Source organism: Strix uralensis, chromosome 5 (assembly GCF_047716275.1).
Source record: "Strix uralensis isolate ZFMK-TIS-50842 chromosome 5, bStrUra1, whole genome shotgun sequence".
Taxonomy (NCBI): Eukaryota; Metazoa; Chordata; class Aves; order Strigiformes; family Strigidae; genus Strix; species Strix uralensis.
In genome coordinates, this window is record NC_133976.1 from 39,371,483 (window position 1) to 39,391,309 (window position 19,827).

A 19,827-nucleotide genomic window follows, 5' to 3' on the forward strand; every position below is an offset into this window, starting at 1 on the left:
AAGACTCCACTACAGAACAGTCAGATTAAAGACCTGTAATTAAATACAACTCATCCTCTTTTTGAGAGAATTTTGAGCTGGATATTTCACAGATTGCAACGATTTGGAAAAAGAGCCATAGATGCATATAACAGATGAGGAATTTAAGCCTTACTGTTTAAATTGTGGCATAATTTTGCTTTTCTTATAGTTACAAAAGAGAGCTAGAAAAGATGGAAATATACAGTGGGATGTAAAAATGACAAATTAAATTCTTAAAGCTACCTATGAAGTTGGTTGTTCAGCCATGAAAACATTTGCTTGCATTGCACAAAGTCAAGACAGTTGAGATTTTTAGGGTGTATACCTCTAATCTCAGATTACTAGACTAAGATGAAAAAAGTATTTTGTATCGTAAGAAGTTGTTATTTTTTTCCTTTTTCAAAATGTAACACGCTCCCTCATCACTGGTAAATCAGTAAAAAAATACTGACTTCTAGTCGAGTCAGTATTTTCTCTGTAAGCACTAGAGGAGGGGTGCACAGCTGGGTTAGGAGGTGAGAAGTCTAATGCACAGACCAACACATTTGGGTGTGATAATCCACTTTACAGAATTTGAAACCACCGCTATTAAGAGACCAGAGGCCAGTTTACTATTAGCTTTTACAGGAAAAACTTTGGCAGGGTGTAAGAACACCCTTTTCCAAAGAGAAAAGGACACTGGGCAACATCACACACACGCACACTTCCCAGCTTCCAGTAAGATACTGCAGACAGCACAACACACATAAAGATTAAAAAACCCCACTTCTGTGACATAAATGTTCTGTGAGCAGCAGAACAAATGAAAACATGTCCTTTAATGCTCCTGCCTGCAATAATCAGAGTTTCCCATCCCCTGTTAGGATACCCTGAGAGGGCAATGGACACCACAAGCTACACAGCTGGGGAGGCATGTGCTGCCAGCCAGGAAAGGCCCCAGGAAGAAGTGGTGACCCCTCAGTGATGCATGTCTCTCTCTCTGAGGACTCCCCTGCTCAGGGTCTCACTCAAGTGTCTATTTCCATGAAACATACCGTAACGTGCTTTTTTTTTGGAGTCTTTTGATCCCTATTAAAAAAGTTACTGCAGGGAACCAGAAGAACCCCCCAGTGAAATCACATAAATCTCATTTCCTTAGGAAAACAGGTGAAAGATGGCCCTCCAAAGCACTGCTCGGTATTGCAGTAATTCCTGCTACAGCTTGAAGATCAGGACCGTGTTACTGAAGTCCATGCAGTTGTTTCCTTTACAGCTAAAAATGTTTTACTGACCAAAAAGGACTGAATTATGGGGAGGAGAAGACAACTCTTGCCTTCATTCCTATCAAAAGAAAGTGGCCCTTCATGGAGCTCAAGATGAATCCATGCTTCCTAATCTGCTTGGTGTGGCCTGTAACCTCCACTGGGGACAGATGAAACCTGTATGTAGTTCAGCAGTAGGAACAACAGCACAGTGTCCTTCCACTTGAGCACCAACCATTCAGGTGCTGTCCTTCCATCCCAGCCTCAGCCTGGGAGGGAAAAGAAGTCCTTAGCCTTTAGCCACAACAAAAGGCAGATCTGAGGCAGGCATGGCTCATGTTCTAGTTTAATATGTTGAGGTGTCTCATGCTGTAAACAGCAGCTGGATGCTCCTGCTGTGAACACTGCCAGACAGGGAACGAAGCACTAGGGAGAGTGGGATTACTAGTGCTCAGCCAGATTTAATCCATCATTATTAAAGTACTGACATTTGCCCACTCTGAAACCATGATACTCTTCTCTCTGAGAGGACAGCCATGAGGACAACAGTAAAATTTCATTATGTATGGGTCAGGGAAGGAGGTAGCAGGACTTCACCATGTGACCTACTGGAAAACTTCTGCATGTAATGAAGGCACTGTTTCTAGCTTGTTCACTAGAAATTAATGGGAACAACTAGGCTGCTAACTATCTTCAACTTTATTAGCTATGCTATGTATGAAGGGGTCAGAAATTCCAAGGACTTAAAGTAATGATTGCTACTGTAATTTAGCATGTCAGAATCCTCTTTCAGTGGACGATAGTGGCACATATGCCAAAAGTGGGTGAAATGGAAGGAAGCCCACTTGAGTAAGTAGAAAACAATGCTCATAAAACAACTACATCTTCAGCAAAATAATTCTGAACTCAGCTGACTTCATTAACTCAAACATTGTGTTTTTGAACATGAAATTCCCTTCCCACAAGTGAACACTAATCAACAGAGAACGTTTAAAACATATTAAGGTGGTTGTCAGGAGGTTATAAAAGCAACCAAATATGCAATTAGACTAACTCTCCAGCTGCTAGAAAGCAGTGGGGAGTTCATCCTCTTCTGAGCACCAAAGACAGTGATGGATTTTTTGGCTTCTATTGTGATGAGTCTTCCTAGCTGGCTCCACAGCTTTTTGAGGCCAAACACCAGCAAACCAATATCTTCTCCCCTCCGGTGAGCAGCATGAAGGAGCACAGACTTTTTTAAAGGTGTGGCTGGTGCAAGCCCCTTGGTGCCAGGCAGCCACCTGCCACTCACTCCTTGACTTTAGGTCCCAGGTTTCCAACTCACCATTACTCTAGCTTTCACTTCATACCCAATAGCCTCAATTCCCACTGATTTCCTCCTACGGACACACCATCACAGACATAAGCACAAAAAGAAAGAGCAAAGAAGAGGCGAGGAAGATGTTCAGTAGCACTCTGTGACTTCAGTGTCAGCATAAACTTGTATTTTGAAGTCTTGCTCAGCGAGAAGCCCTTGTTTCAGTCACAGAATTCTTGCAGGTTTATGTATCCCTTCAGCCTATCCCACTGGGTCTTCTGCTGTAGAAATGAGATGTCGCCTAAAAGTGATGTCAGAAAAGACTGGAAAAGTCCCAAAGTATGTTGTTTATCTGTGAGAGCGGGAGGGTGCTGCAAGTGAAGAGAAGAAAGGAAAAGGCAGAGGCAGAACTCGCAGATATTTATTGGTCTCATCTCAGAAGATCTTACTATAACAAGAAGGATTCTCTTGCCCTGGAATGTATTTAATCTAATTCCCAGTACTCAAAACAGTAAACAAACAAATAAACAAATAGTGGAGGTTGACAACTCTGCTCTGCCATTGGCTGGATCTATGCTCCTAAAACACCTGAGCATCTCTGAGAGAATTCCCCTGTACAGCCAGTTCTTTCATACTGCTTCCATGCTCTGCAATAAACCAGTGGAAAAAAATGTAAGAAAACAACCACTATCAAAAATTAAGATCACCAACCATGCCTATCTCACTGCTGGCAATGTCTGTTATTCTGCATAGGTTTCAGTTTGCTCTGCTATTACTTACAGACTGGAGGCAGCTCATACTCCACTTCTAAAACAACCCTCTCGCCAACATTCTTGAGCAGGCTGATGATCTCATCATGGCGAAATTTGGTCAAGTTGATTCCATTCACAGATTTGATGTAGTCGCCTACATCCAGCTGGTCACTCCTAGGAAAAAGTACATATTCCTTTTGTTAAGAACAGATCTAACTAACTAAATCCTTTAAATTACTGTACAGTGATGGTAAGAAATATTTCTCCATTCATCTAGATTAAAACAAGTTGATCTTTCAAACAAGAAGTGGCATTTTAAGATCTTAATCTAGTCTAGCTTGTTAAATATTAAAAGAACACTGTTGCATTATTAACTTCTGATGTACAAAACCAGCTGTACAATAAAGGAGTTGGATGATTTGACTGGTTAGGGCATAGGATCCGGGAAATCATCTTCTTCGTGTCCCCATCTTTCTCTCTCTTTGGGAAGCATCCAAAACTACTTTTTTGGACAATAGCTGCCTTCACAGCTAATATCACAGCTACAGGAGATAGGCCACTGCCCAAAAGCATATGTTCTGTTCAGTTACTTCAAATGATTTAGTTTAACCTTTAGCTTTTGACTTGTTTCACTCATGAATAACAGCATTTTTGTTTCCACTGTAGTAGTAAGCAAGGTAGCTATGACTTTAGACTCCTTTTAATCTTAAAACCAGCTGATGAACAGTCTTTAAAAAAACTGAATTATGTTAGTACTATGGTTCGTTTTTCCATTTTTTTTTTTCCCATTAGTATTTTATGCTTTTCCTCTCAAGTTTTTGTTCAAGGACAAAAAAATAGAGAAATAAAATGTATAGAATTTAGAAGAAACTTAATTAAGTCTTATGACGACTTTCAAATATCTCATTGGTATTTTTAGTTTTTGTCAAAGTAGCCTTGAGGGAAGAGCAGGACCAGCTGTTGCTTTTCTCTCTGAGCTTCTCTGGTCTGATGGGCTGCCATTATAGATGCATCCAGTTACATATTTGCTAGTGACCTTTCTGATGGGGTATGTATTTCTGAAGCAATCACATCTTATAATGCATTTTGTGGCTTGAGATGTGGTTACCTAGCAGCGATTCCTCCTTGACGAAGGTTAGATACTCTTGGTTTCCCATCCTTGTCGATTCCACCCGATACTGTAAGCCCTAGGGTGGTGCCTTCTTTTTTCATTAATTCAACTATTGTTGAGCCCTTGAATTCCTCTGTTGAAAGAAAATTATTAGCATTATTAAAATTTAAGTGATAACACAGATGTTGCCTTTCTAAAATGTCATCTACTTCCCAAGAAAATCATTGTGTATGTTAATAAGAAATAACGTCTACATCTGGAGATTCTCTATGTTACAGTTCACAAGTTCTGTCTGCAAGACTTTGCATATAGATAAATCACAGACATATGTTCTGTAAAAGGTTATTAAAAATGACACCAATGTGCTAGCATACTATTCAGAACCAATAAATACAAAGTCCAGCAACACTTATAATTAAAGGTAGTTGTTCCACATTTTTAAAAAACTCTTTTCTCATTTTCTGCTTTCTCCGTCTGAACGCTGTGTTTTATAAAGTACTTCCACTGATTGACTAAATAGAAAAGACACAAAGATATAACTGTACTAGAAAATTTTAGATCCAGACTCACTTTGAGGCCACTAGTAGATGTCAGTGTTAATCAAAACAATTGAACGTAATAAGAATCCAGATGGAGATTGAATGTATCAGATCTTAACAGCTTTATTCCTTATTCTTACACAAATAGATCTCCACTGTAACTCTGTGAAATCTCTGCCAAATGGGTATAAAGTAAATGAAGGGCTTTCATAGTTATAGTTGCATATATAAAATTTTCCTCACATGATGTCTAGGACACCCTCTCCTGCAGTTTGCCCATTTAGCATTCTTGGAAAATACCAAGCGAATCTCACAGACCTCAACAAATGCAGGTTCACCTGCAACAGAAAGCCTCGAGGTCTCAAAAAGAGATGTCCTGATTGCACGCGGCTGGACAAGGCAAACTACATATGCACAGTTGCATCAGGGCTGCAACTCTTTGGAAAGCCACGAGGCAATCATACCTCATGTCCAGTGTTTCCAGTCAAAGACCTATTAAAACTACCAGCCGTCGAGATATTCTGGAAAAATGCATGAAGTCCTAAAGATCTACCCAAAAAATGATGACATCCTGGAAGGATCATCCATCTCTCTGGTTATTTCTATATGACTGAGAAGATGACCTAATACATCTTGACTTCAGGATGAAGAACAACTGCTTGAATTAGAACTGCCAAACCTGAGCAACACAGAGGTAATGGTGACAGACAGAGCCCCCAGCCCTGGTGGAGTATCCTGTAAACCTTGGTAGTATTTCTCATAGGGTTAACTGCTGAACCTTTTGCAGACATAGCATCATCCTATGTAATGTTCCTGCTCCTTTCTAAAGTGGCTGACAGGCTCTTTTTTCCATTCTGGCTGACAATGACCTCACTTCAGTTATTCACATTTTTACCATTATACAGCATGACTTAAGTGCTTGGGCAAGAGTTCTCTTATGATTATAAAGCTTCTACTAAAACAAAATTCTGCAGTGTATTCGGTCGGCACCATGGATTGTTGAAAAAAGTATTTAAAAAGTGGAAGATGTATTTGCAAAAAGGTAAGATTACAAGAGACTGTGGAACTGTTCAAAATGTGTCTCTATCCAGTCAGCAGCAGACAGTAGCAAAGCTACCTGGTATGTTCTCCAACTTGACTGACACCAAACCAACATTTGACATAATTTGGAAGCTACTGAGCTTCCACAATATTTGCTCACATCTGGCCTTTTTGACAGTTCAGAAAGAACAGATGTGATTACCTGCATCTGAACATGTAGACATGTTGCATAGCTGTAGGAGACGCTATGGACCAAAATGTTGCTTTCAGTTTTATAAAAACCTGCAAGTATTCATAATGATTACAAGAGTTAGAGATAGTACTGCAACCAAAAATACACAATGCAACATCAGGTGCTTGGCTAGCGTGTCACACTTGTTTATTCAGGATTTACTTGATTGTGAGATATGGAGTCAAAAGGAAAATTCCCCTTTCTCTCCCATGTCCCAAACTGAAGCCTTCCTTTGTACTTCTCAGTAGTACAATCTGGTTCTCAGGATCATCTAAGATTTTTTTTTAACAAATACTTTGCCAGAACATGTACGCAGGACATCAACACTGTACTGCACACGCCTAATCTTTTGCCACAGCATAATACTGACATGTGTTTTCATCTTTTATATAGGTTCTGAGCTTGCAATCCAATGCTGGGAAATACTCTGCTGCCTGAAGTGACATGGGGAACAGATGATCCATGCAGTGTTTTAAGTCAGCTAACAATGATACAGTTCCCTGCAACTACTGGCATGGAAAGTAATGACCAGGCTTGTTCCATCTCACTATCTATTCTGACAAGTTTCTGTATACCTCTGCCAACAGAACAGGGACCTGTAAACATCCTTCCGTGGTAGGCAGGAGGGGAAAATGCACCGACACTATAAGGGAGTGGTGGTGTGAAATGCTCACTGCTGACAGATAAGGTTATCTAGGAGTATGCAACAGTTTCATCAGGTTTGCCCCCCTGAAGGATTTTGTAGCTTTTCTTGTACATAATCATAACAGGAAGAAATTAAACTGCCTAAGTTGGTTTTGCTTATAAAAGACTGTTATCCCTGGATGTGCTCTGAACCAGGCCCATTCGATACCCAGTCTCTCTGTTTTTCATCTTTGCGTTCTTAAATTGCACAGTTACTTTTCTTATAATGCTATATAGTACATGTTTACCCATCTGCATTGCTTCAACATTATCATTACAGACTAATCCCACTGGAGTTATGGAAATACCCAATATCAGAACAACCCTGGGACTCCATTTCCAATACAACAAGCAACTGCATCTGTACACGCTATTCCCTAACTAATGCAAGGTCAGTCTCTATTCACTAGTTAACACAAAGCTATGCTACTCTTTGTGGGTTAAAAATCAAACTACTCCATGTATCACCTCACTCATAATTCATTACTTATGCCAACCAGCAAACTCCTAATTAGTTATAAGTCTCTGGGGTCGGTTCTTTCCTACATGTACTCCCACATTGCTAATAACATTAGCATAGCCAGCATGAGAAGAGAAGTTATTTCCAGATTTCTTATAATTTATGACTAAACCAGGAATTGAATTTACAAGTCTTTTGCTTAGTGGTAAACTGAATATAGAACATGAGCTTAAGAAACGACTTCTAACTCCATAACAGTTTATGAAGTATCAAATATCAGAACAACACCCCTGCAGTACAGCTCTGTGATATGAACCAAATGAATTATTCTAAAATGAAACTGCAGAGAAAAGATGGTTCCAAGTCTATAAAAAGCCCCAATCAATACCATTTTACACTTCAGTTGGAGAAATGCACTTGAGAACTTCTTTCTCTTCCACCATTAACAACTCCAGTAGCACGCAGCAAAATGCAGCTCACATTGGGCTCTGCCTCCCCTTGGCCTGGGGAGGTTTAGGGAATGCCCCAGGACTTCCAACGTGTCCTTCAGCGACAGGGGTGATCCTGGGCACACGTCTGTCTATCTGTCCAGTCACACTACGGCTTTTCTGGCATCCACCTACCTCCAGTACCGGGCTCAGGAATCCTGCTGAATACTGGAGATGGGCTCACCAAGGGGAGTGCAAACATGCATACTTGTACACACACACATACTTGTACACACATGCAAACATAAGATGGAAAAGAAAGGTTCTGCTCCAAAGAGCTTCATTTAGATCTCCAGTCCTGTAAGGCGGAGCATACATAGCAGCTGAACTCTAAAGAAAACATTACGCTGCTGCTGCTTTCTTAATTCCTGGTCTGGATGCTTCTCTTAGGTTTGATACTGCGACACCGTGTGTTCCCAACTTGCAGCAGGGTCAGTTGGTGTAACAAGACTATGATCTGCCCTGCAGCCTAGAAGACTACAGGGATACTCAACATAGCACAAGAAAATTTCAAAGATAAACTGGTGCTCAAATACAAGACTGTGTAAATCTTATTGTAAGATGATGAGTAAATGGAACAACTTGCAAGCAAGTAAAATCCAAGAAATACCATGTAAAATTAATTTTTCTTCAAGAAAAATAGTATCATGATAAAGCTTCTAGAATTTTATACATGATCAGACTTTTTGTAGTTTCCTACCTTTTGATGCATGTAAATAATATAATCTAATGAATAAAAAGCATTGAAAATAAATTGACTCATGAGATTTCTGAACTTGGAATATATTCACTTCAAAAGAAAACAAAATGCTAGACTACAGAAGAGATTTTTTTCACAGAACAACATTTGAAAGCTGGGAGAACTCAATTTTCCACATTCCTATAAGTTTATGTCTTAATTTATATATTAAAGTAAAACTGAAAAATATTTGCCTTCATTATAGATATTGAGCGTCTTTTCTGCCCCTTCTGTGAAATTTTCATTTTAAAATCCAAGAAAATGCCTAAAATCTACACAATCAGGTTAAGTGCTCATATCCTCCACCTAAGTGACGGAGTTTGTTCAGTGCAGCTGGGACAGGGCATAAATGAAACTTAACCTAAAATACTTGCTGTTATTGATCGTTTCCTGCAAAAAGACATATATAATCAATAAGTAAGTAATTGGTAAGTCTGTTGAAAATACAGTCAATGCTGTTCTTGTATGGATTTTCCCTGTACGTCAGCAGAAATTCTACAGAGGAAACATTCTGCTTTACATTCCAGTAGGCATCTCATGTCTTAGTAAGAAATCACATAAAGTCAATTCTTAAGAAACAGATAGCAGTTTGTTATACTGGGGACATCGCATCTACTCAATGTTTCAAATCTTGTGAGTAGGTGTATTTCTCTGAGTGTGACAAGAGAGATAGATGATGAACATACAATTCCTTGTTGTCCTTTTCATGACTGGCTGTAACTAACTCCTAAAACACCTAAATTTTTATTAAAAACAAGCAAACAAAACCACATTGGTGAAGAGCATCTGCAAATGTGAAGCTGACCTTAACCTACACTGTACCGTCGCCTCCAGCCTGTGGAGTGACAATCCCCAAACCAATCCTAGTTCAGAACCCAGCAACTCACAGCAGAAGACGCACTGGTATGAGGTGCATCAGAGCACATCTATGAGGCACAACATACCGCAGTTACCAATGGGACTGTAAATTTAAAACACTGCCAATGCAGGCTGCCTTGGGACGGCAGCTGGGCTAACATGACTGATAGCTTGGATAAATGCTGTAAAGGTGAAACGTACCATTTTCAGTGAAAGCAATGGAGATAGGTAAGGTCCAGGCACTTGCAAAAAGCAGCTGTTTTGGTTGTGTACAGGGCCTTAGACAACCCTTTTTTTCTTTTTTTTTTTTTTTTCAGCTATAAGAGCATCTACAAGATGACTTTGTCACTCCAGAAATATTATCTAAAAACCAAATACCTTCCACCAACGCTTATGAACTGGAAAAACTCTGGCTGTTGCCTGGCCTAAGCATGACCTAGAAAAGCAAATAATGATATTTTATGATCAGCTCCAGGCGGTGATATACAGGATGTGATCACATAACACACTGAAAACACCAGGGCTGCAGGACATGGCAGCACAGCTCACAATCTGGGTTTGCTGGTTTCCTGCCTAAAAAGAGCACAGCTCTTGCTCTATTTGGTTTTGGGTACGTTGATCATATTCTAAGTCAAAGAAACAGATACTTTGGCAGCCAACTCTCTCTAAATCAAAACTGAGGCATACAACAGGGGTGGTCTTCAATTTAGCATCAAACATAAGCAGTACATTTGAAACTCTATTTATAAGATTAGAAATTAATACAAATATGCCAAACCTGAAATCAAATAACCACCAACTGAAAGCCAGTTAACAGACAAAACATGCCTCTTCATTCTTAATGACAAGAACCTCATCAATTTCTTAGCAGAAGAGTATTGGAAGAAACACCTGATATATGACACAGATATTGACTCACACCACAGTAACTTCAGTAATTACATTTCAGGAGTGAACTGTTTTGCAAGACTGTACGAGTAAGACCCTTTCTACAAAAACAACTGTTCTTTTTGAGTGTGATAGAGAAAAATCTGCAATCGGCTGTTGGAGAACTGCATTTCATTTTTTACAGTGACCAGAGTAAAACCATTATTACCTTCCAAAGGCTTAACATTTCCATCCCACAGCCTACAGTGCACTTATAACAAACTGTCCCAGCACTTCTCCAGCAGCAGGACAGCCATGGCACATGCTCAAGAGTCAATATCCTGCTTGTGTCTGAGTCCACCCACCATAGACAGGAGTGGTAGAAAACATTTGCCAGAAAATGCAAAAATGGTATGGCATGGTGTAAAATCAGTTTTCACAGAGAAGCAGCTTTGTACAGCAATGATAAGAATGATCTCTGTACAGCAAACTTACAAGGGATGGTGTCATATGAGGACGCAAAAAAAGGCTACTTTGAACTTAGAGGGAGAAGTGGTCCATGGAAGCAGTTGTGTAAGAAGCAGAGGTTTCTCCAGGCTAACTGCAGCACATATGCAGACTAAGGTGGGAGCTGGGTGGCCATACAGCTAGAAGCTTTGCCAAACAAGAGAAGTGCTGGTGAGGGAACAACAGGCTTTTTGGTCCTCTGGATAGTTCTGCTCGCAGAAATTCCGTAATGAAATACAGTTTTCAAATAAGTTTTTTTAGTTTGCTTTTGTTCACAATTGGGTTGCACAATTGTCCTGGTTTAACCAGGATAGGGTTAAGTTTCCCCAGCAGAGGGGGGGAGCTCTAGCCGGGTTATTCAGATACCATGCGGACGTCACATCCTGGCAGGTCACATTTTCCTGGCGCGGAGCGCGGTGCACTCGTGGTTTTGTACATCGTGCTTCAAACTGCTGTATTTGGTAGCTATTTTGCTCTGTTCATTGCTATCATTATTACTGTTATTGTTATTGTTGTGGTTTGTTGTGTTGCTATTGCACTGTTGTATTAAACCTTTCCTTATTTCAGTCTTGGGGCTTTGTATTTCACTCCCTTTGTGGGGGAGGGGCAGCGGCCGCGTGGTCTCAGACCCCGGCAGGGGCTAAACCACCACAACAATATTGCCAGAAAACAACAAATCAAGAATACATGTCAATAGTCCCAAACATTCCAAGTGCTAGCAGCCTAAAATTATTCATGATGTTACTTTGACAGATACCATGCATTCGAAGAGATCAACTTGAGTTATCTCAATACAGATGATGTCATTTGATTCTTCTAAGAGCTGTGGCTACTAGGAATTTTTGTCACTGACCACTTCTGAATTCTTCTCTTTGTAGTTTGCTTTTCACCCTACAGCAAGTACTGAAAGTATCAGGCCACACACAGTCAGAACAACAAGCCCTTCCCTCTCTACATTTTCTTGAGTTGGGTGGTGACAAGGCTTATGGAGGAGTAACATGAAGACATGCAAAAACAACTAATTTTTTTTTCATTCCACCTGGCTTTGGACTGTGTGGGAGAGCCCAATGGTGGGGAAGGGCAAAAACACAGCCACTGAGAAAATGTTTAAAACTGCCATGACATTTGGAGGGGTCTTAATTTTTAAGGTATCTTTCTGTCATTTTTTGCTCATATACTTCCTGTTTTCTTAATTTGTGCAGATGTCCATAAAGGTGGAACATAATACAATGCAGAACATCTGCATAGAAGGAAAGTGTAAACATAAAAGTTCTATAATCCCCTATTATAGGTAAAGAATCAAATTACAACTTGAATTCTTGTAAGCATATTGAAGAACAATCAACATATTTAAATTAAAATGGATATAGGAAGTAAGATATGTTTCAAGTTTAAGTGTCAAAAATAATAGAATTAGTACTTGTAATCCCTGAGCAAATCTTGGCAGAGAAATTCAATTAGAGGAAAAATTATTAAGAAAATTATAAAATATTAAAACATCTGGCTTCAGCAAATATGAATACTTTATTACTGTAAGAAGATGTAGATTTAGTGGAATCACAACAAAACTTTTTTTTTTTTTTTATTATTACCTACAAAAAAGATCTTTCGATTCCTGTCATGCCACCTTGCAACAGGGTTGGAATAAATATGCAGTGTGAACTATAAACTTGCTCAATGATGTCGTCCAGTTAAAGCACATTTATTCCTTGAGCTAGCTGTGAAGTTCTAGTGTTTTCATTGATGGCTTTCTTTGGGGGAGTATCTACACTATGTGTTGATCACTACCTGCATGCTTGAAGATTTGCAATGACCAACTTCCTTACCTTCAGATAAGGACCCGTTCCACCTTGAGGCACTTGCTAGCTTTCAGTAAGTTCAAGCATTTTTCTGCTTTCATATCATCTGTGGAGGCAAATTCCTGAACATATGTGAGGCCCAAAGCAGCTCACTAAATGGTGGTGGAGCTTTCTGAAGCAAGGACATTGGAGAGTAAGGCAAAACAAGCACAATGATGAATGACTCAATGGCCTCAACCTTCACAACCTCTTAAACAGACAGTACAGGGCTTTGCAGAGCTCTAAACTCTTTACTTCCACACAATGTCTTTTGATTTATAAAACTTATTCCCATAATTCTGATGGATTCACTTCCAACTTCCTCCTCATTTCCTTTATTGAGAAATTAGCACCAAGAGAACTCTTGCTAATTAGCATTTATTTGTACTGAGGTGACACTATTCACAAAAGCACTGCCTGACTGTTCCAGTTTCTCTGCTTTCTAATGTTACCAAAATGGATCAGGCAGGATTGATTACAGGATTGATTGCATTTGTGCATTTCAAGGCAGGAAGGAACCACTGAGAACAATTCTCTATCTGATCTCCAGAGTGACACAAGCAGAGAAACGTGATATAGTGATATCTGCAGCTACAGATTACCTTTTAGAAAGATATCTAATGTGGCCTTGAAAGCATCATGTGATGGAAAATCTGCTACATGCACAGCTAATTTCTATCTGAATCGGGAGTAGACAAGTCTTCAATCCCAAGATCTCATTATACTACCACCATTACTCCCAGGCTAACCTCTGATCAAATCACCTCTTAATCTTCTGTCCATTTTAGATTAAGAACTGCCTGAATTGCTTAGGTGTTTGCCATTTAAGATATATTTTGCAGCTCCTTGCACTGTTTCAACATCCTGTGGCTACCAGGTAAGTTTTAGCAACAGTGCCATTAGATCACATTTCTCCATTTGAGCTGTCATTTATTTTTATTAAACATATTTTGAGTTGCCTGTCATGGTCTACAGTTGCTACATAATTTAACATTTTAGTTAATACAAACATCAGTTTTCCTTTTCAAGACGTGGAGCCAAGATCACTAGTATCATGGCAAAATTGAAGCAGTAAGGATCAGAAAAGAATACAGTAATGGTGTCACTCCTTTTTAGATGAACTGTTGTGCAGGCATTCAAAAAATGTATGGTATATTTTCAAATATATATTATGATGACTGAAATTTGGAGGAATGGGCCAGTAAAACTTTTCCTAGTACTTGTATTAAGGAGCAGATATTTTTTTAGGGGTCATGTACCTCTTTGTAGAACATAAGTTGAATGATGTACACACACCCTATCTTTCTACTTGGTAGTACTGAGGGAGATTCGGCCTGACAAAAGGGTTTATCAAAGTGTCTGTGTGGAAGATTAGACAATCCTTGGAAAAATGAGAAATGAATGAAAAAAAATGGAAAATGAGAGTGATTACTTCCTACAGATTTTATCTTTTGTCCTTTGTGCTCAGTTATCACTGATGCCTTTATGGTTGCTTACTCTATCTTTGCAGAAAACCACAATCCAGAAATGCCCACTTCTGAGACATGGTTGTTCAAAAATAAGCTGAAAGAATACATAGCTATGAATGTTTTAAAAAGCAATCTGATAATGACTCATTCTTTTGCTGTACTTCAGTCTGATATAAAACTAAAGTTTCAAGGATGGCTTAGGGGTGAATTTAATATGCAACAACACCTGACAAATAGGATGCACTGAATTTTTTTCTCAGGTGTTTATAATAAAAAAAAAATGCCTGTGACAATAGGACCATTAACTTAATATTCAGGATGAAGAAAAAATGTAGTTAAAGCCAAAGGAAAAGCAGGGTTAAAGAACTATAAAATAAGCTACTGGCTTATATTAAAAGTTGCCAAATCACAGGAATAGTGTTGACTTTAGCTATCAATAAGCATTTAAAATCCACAAGGATTTACTGTTTCTGTAAAAAGTTTGCCAACAGGAAAAAAAAAAAAGGAAAAAAAGGAATAATTCAAGCATTTCTTGGCTGCTAACCTGCGCTCTGTAACTCTCTAATCAATCTCTGTACTTATTCCCTAAGGTTTAATGCATGCATAACGAACTAATGGCAAAGAGGAATGAAGACAGATGCATTCATTTGCATGAACTAACTTATTAGATAGTCAAGCTTGCTGAACAAATCATTGCAGTGAAACACTAAAATGCACAGCTGCAAGAATGTACCTATATGATGTGATTTCTTTTCTCATCTAAATTTCCAGCATATGCCACATCATTAGCAGAAACTGAAATGGCATCATATTAGCACCTAGTAATATTGCACCTATTAGCCTGTGAGACAATAGGAACATCTTACATCTTCAGGTCACTTCAAGAAGCTGTATGCAGGTCTCAGCAAAAATCTGAATGTGACATCAATGTAAGAGGCTTACATTATCTCGGAGCAGTCTCATTATTGTATACTGCAGGAAAAAAAGACTTTCCTCTGCCAAACTCCATAATGTGATGCATGTTTCACAGGAAAGTTTTTTAGGCTTTTCTTTCAACATTTCCTCTTATCCTCGGGAAACTTCAGGTGAAAAGGAACAAAGATGATTACACCTACCTGCCTCTCCAAAAATATTAAGACATGCTAGCTATATATTCTGGGTCATGTCTGCTTCAAACACACATCTTGTTCATTGTGTCTATTGCAAAGGCTTTCTCTCCCTTCAGTGGCCACCAGGTTAAGACAGACAGGTAAGTGTCTCTATGAATTGAAGAAATAGCTAAAACCTTCAAACAGACTGAAATAGATTCAGCTAAATAGTACTACCTGGAAGTACTACCTGACATCTTTCATTTCACACAAAATGCAATGTACAGAATCTCAACAAGGATGCAAATAGGGGAAACTGCTAACCCAACTAAAAGCACGCCTGTTGAAAATACTTATTTTAAAGTAAGATTGTTTGTGAAAAAGAGCTGGCACTTTAATGAAGGTTGTTCTTAAACCAAAGGAAACTGCCTGCTTATGAGCACTTGTTCAGGTTGCTGACTCTGTGCAAACAACTCACAAGATGAGACTGTCCCTGTTTCTCTCCTCCTCTGCTGTTAGAGGATATATGGCCAGGTTTTTTAAAGAAAATATTTAAATACTGAATAATTTTAAGTTTACAAAATCACCTAAGGAACCTACCAGGCCTCTCTCAATACATAGGCCCCGGCACAGACATTCTATTATCATTTACAGTACAATTTAGTAACCAGAACTAGAGGGAAAACTATGAGAAAATTGTATTTTTACATTCGATATGCGTCCAGTTTGGTATAAAACTTCTGAGAGTTACACAAATAGGTGCATTCTGAAACTTTTTTCTTCTCAAGATATACCAACATGTGGAGTTTTTGAAATGAACTAAACTGCTGCTCCCTGTGACCTGTATCGTTTTGCTTCACTGCTGCTTACACTGGGCTGCTCTCAGCTGTATGCCGTGCTGCGTGCTCAGAAGCCTGGAATGGCTGGGGACCCCATGCCAGAGTAGTTCATGTGTAGTTCAGTTATCCTTCATCATTTAAATTATGAACTACCCCAGGCTTAATAAATCGATGCTTTTCAGCTGAAGTCTGCATCACCGGGAAATTTCCATCTAGATCAGGCACTGAGCATCTGCAATTGCCATTCATTTCACCTGAAAAGATTAGTGCTCAAATCTTCTTTTTCTTTGTATTACTATACTGTTAAACTGCTTTGAAAAATTGTGATAGGGTTACTCATGTGACTAAAGCAATCGCAATGGCATAAATCATACATTGCTTGTCTGTCCCAAGTACTATATCAAATGTGTCAATCTAAATTAGTTGGATTTCTTAACTCCCAGTTTCAGCCACTTTAATGCAAAAAAGCACCATGATTTAGATTTAAGAAATACAAAAAACTAATCCCTCCCCTTTGTTTTTCTATGTCAGATTAACACTTTGACAGTAACAGCAGACCATCCCATTTGCTTCCTTTTAACCCATTAGCTCCTGGTAAATAAACTAACCAGAGATCTAATTAGAGACTCAAATTTTACAGCTATAACTTTTGAAATCTTTGAAGATGTCACCCCAGTCCTTAATTTGTATTGTATCAGATAGTCAGATTTAACAGCTTTTTTTTTGCTAATTTACAGCCTGTCCCATAGTCTGGGCATACATATAAAGGATACCATGTGTCGAACATGCTGATGGGTTTAGCGTTTCTGCCATTTTTATAACATCACTTAACTTAGCACTGCTAATGGAAGCGTATCATACCAGTTTGAAGGTACTTTATGGAGCTAAGATTTGCACCAACAAAGAACATCTGGCATGATAGGATCTGTTTTTACTCGTAAGTATGCAACAAACAGTTTATTAAAATGGCCAGAAAGATTAGTATCATCTATAGACACAATTTGGGATTTCCTAAGGAGTGCAGGAGAGGCTGCTGACGGTATCTTATATTGCACAGAGCTATTTATCTAAACTGTAGAATTCAGAAGAATCACTAACAGTAAATATTTCTAGACAGGATCTATCTTAATTCACAGAATTTAGCTTATTATGAAGGTCACCTCCTCCAAGATTTTTTTGACTGAAAAGAGATGGGAAAGGTGATTTCTGCCTGAGGAAAACTATCCAATAAACACATTTGCTCTAATTTTTTCTCAGCATTTGCTAAACATCGTCAAGTACTGTTTTCCTCTAAGCTTGCTCTGCATAAATGTCTTGCAGGTTCCACCCCCAAAAAGCCTTTCTGCTAAGGGCAGATTTACGTTTAAAAAAAATGTCCCCAAACATGACTATGTAAGTGTGGATATAATGTCAAACCCTCCCAGCAGAGATGAAGTCATAATGGGGGAAAAAAGAAGCCAAAAAAATTTAGACCAATTTACCAAGCAAAACAAGAGAGACAGCACTTGTGTGCTGATGTCACTTTTCGTACGTTGAAGCTTTGTTCATTTAGAAATACTGCAAAATTCATACTTCCAACCAACCCAGCTTCACCAGCAATATTCTCCAGGAAACACCTAGTTTATACAACTTACAGAATACCTGTAATAAGAGTCTTTGCTCTGGACTTTCTTTTCCTTCTTGGTTTAGCAAAGTCTAGAGTAGGTGATCTTCAGGCCATAATAGGTTTGCACATTCATCACATTTTTCCCCAAGTGAAGATGCAGAGCTTATGATGGAGATACAAGATACCAGTCTAATGTTAACTGCCACCATCTGAGAAGAAGATTTGGTATGGTTTTGAGTTTATAATTCTTAATTTTAAATCATACGTGTATTAAAAAAATACAAGATGATGCCCTGATACCATCTGATCCCCATGTATTAACTACTGGTCAATGATATTTTTATAAGGTAGCAGATATATTAAAACGTGCATTGGATCAGCATATAAAACATTCTAGACTCTACTTCAACTTTGTACATAGAGAAAATTTGGACTATAAAATGTATCCAGAACTTGTCAGAAATACTCTTGAGATTTCCAACACCCTTAACTCAGACCATGAAAAGCATATCTTACCATACATTATAATCATGTCCAGCTGTCATCCTAGTTGGCTAGCTCTTAAGCTAGACTGACTGACTTAAAAAAGCTTGTCTATTATTTTCCGTGGTGTGGGATTAAGTAAGTTGAGCTCCATCATTTTTATTACGTTCCCATCCACTATATGCTCTCTATTGCACCATTACCTTTTGTTAGTGGCTAAGGAATAAAGCTCTTGGATTTTAATGGTCTCATTAGGCTTAGGTATGATTCTTATCATAAAATTGCAGAAATTCCTTACTAGGCATCTGGTTTTGTAGCTACAAGTTTGTAGTGACTTTCAAATACACTTGCTAAATTTTCAATTCCAGAATTAATGACCTATCTTTTAGCCAGAACTCAACCTGAAAACTTTTTGGAAGAGCAGATGTTTTCACTCCCATGTGAATATGTTCCATGCAAGTTATTTAGAAATTATAATTAATTTTAATTGTACTGCAGCATTAGATATTCTCGATAGCTTGGGTCTATTTGCTGCAGTCTTGGTCTAATGGCAAGAGTTCCCTATACAACCTCTATCAGTTTTTACTTCTCACTTTTGTTTACAGAAGCAATATTTTGGGGATCAATATTCACACTCTGTTATGAGGTATGATCACTTATGGTTTGTCAGTGATACCTAAAATTCAGATGCTGCATGTGTCCCTCATTCTTCTATGACATTGGGTTTTTACTACCACAAAGGTCAATGCTCGTTTTCTATATCATTTATCTGACAAGTATTCGGGGTCACAATGTCATCTAATATGGGAAGAAGGTCTTGACAGAATCTTGCCTCAGAGTTAACTATTAAGCTGGGCTCTTTGCTTCACTGATAAAATCAATTAGCATTGAAGACCGGTACTTGTTCCTGCTTGGATTGATATTCAGAGTGTCCTTCAACCAACGTTTTCTATGAATAAGAGTGTTGGCATCTTTTGATTGTGGCCTCCTTGCTATTTTACCCTATTAAAATACTCCTTGTTTTGCTTTCTGTACTCTTCAGTATTGTTAATAAGTGAGACTTTACTGAAGAGCCTTCTTCATGTGTTTATTCACACATTAGTGGATTCCCAAGACCATGTAGATACAAATTGAGAGTGATATCTGCAATTTGGACAGGGACAATAAATAAAAAAGATAAGCATCTGCATTCTACTAGCCTGTATATCACCTACAAAGTTAATAAAGTCTCCCGCTCTATTAATGTAAGAGGTATGAATGGATGTATGCAGTAAATTAATTATGAAATTAATGTGGACAGAAAAGGATTTGGGAATCCTGAGAGGTGATCGAAACCTCACTGGGCAGAATAATTAATGCAAACCATGAATATAAAACAAGGCAGTTTTACACAGCAATACTTGGTACACCTTTGCATTTAGTGAAGTAGTGACTGTCACTTGGATGCTTTATCTCATTCTTGCGACATGATTCAACAAGAATCAACTAAACAAAGAGAGGGCAGAAAAGTCAGAAAAGAGCTTTCAGAATAGTTAAAGAAACACGCCTGGGAGCAGAAGACCCCAGAAGCACAATTTGTTTACTTCAAAAAAGAGAGGATTAAACAGTGATTTCATAATGAAGTAGCTATAAAGGATGAAGTGAATTTTGATGAAAAACAACTCTAT

General features: G+C 38.5%; 1 protein-coding gene across 8 annotated transcripts in view; it reads right to left on the reverse strand.

The window, feature by feature from the left end:
- The window catches only part of GRIP1 (glutamate receptor interacting protein 1), a 341,423-nt gene that overhangs the window by 82,619 nt on the left and 238,977 nt on the right, over positions 1 to 19,827 (reverse strand). For all 8 annotated transcript variants that reach the window (XM_074870519.1, XM_074870522.1, XM_074870516.1 and 5 more), the window contains exons 3-4: positions 4,420 to 4,555; positions 3,340 to 3,485 (exon numbers count right to left, since the gene is read on the reverse strand). In XM_074870519.1, the coding sequence (XP_074726620.1) occupies positions 3,340 to 3,485; positions 4,420 to 4,555 (282 nt within the window). The remainder of the gene's footprint in view (positions 1 to 3,339; positions 3,486 to 4,419; positions 4,556 to 19,827) is intronic.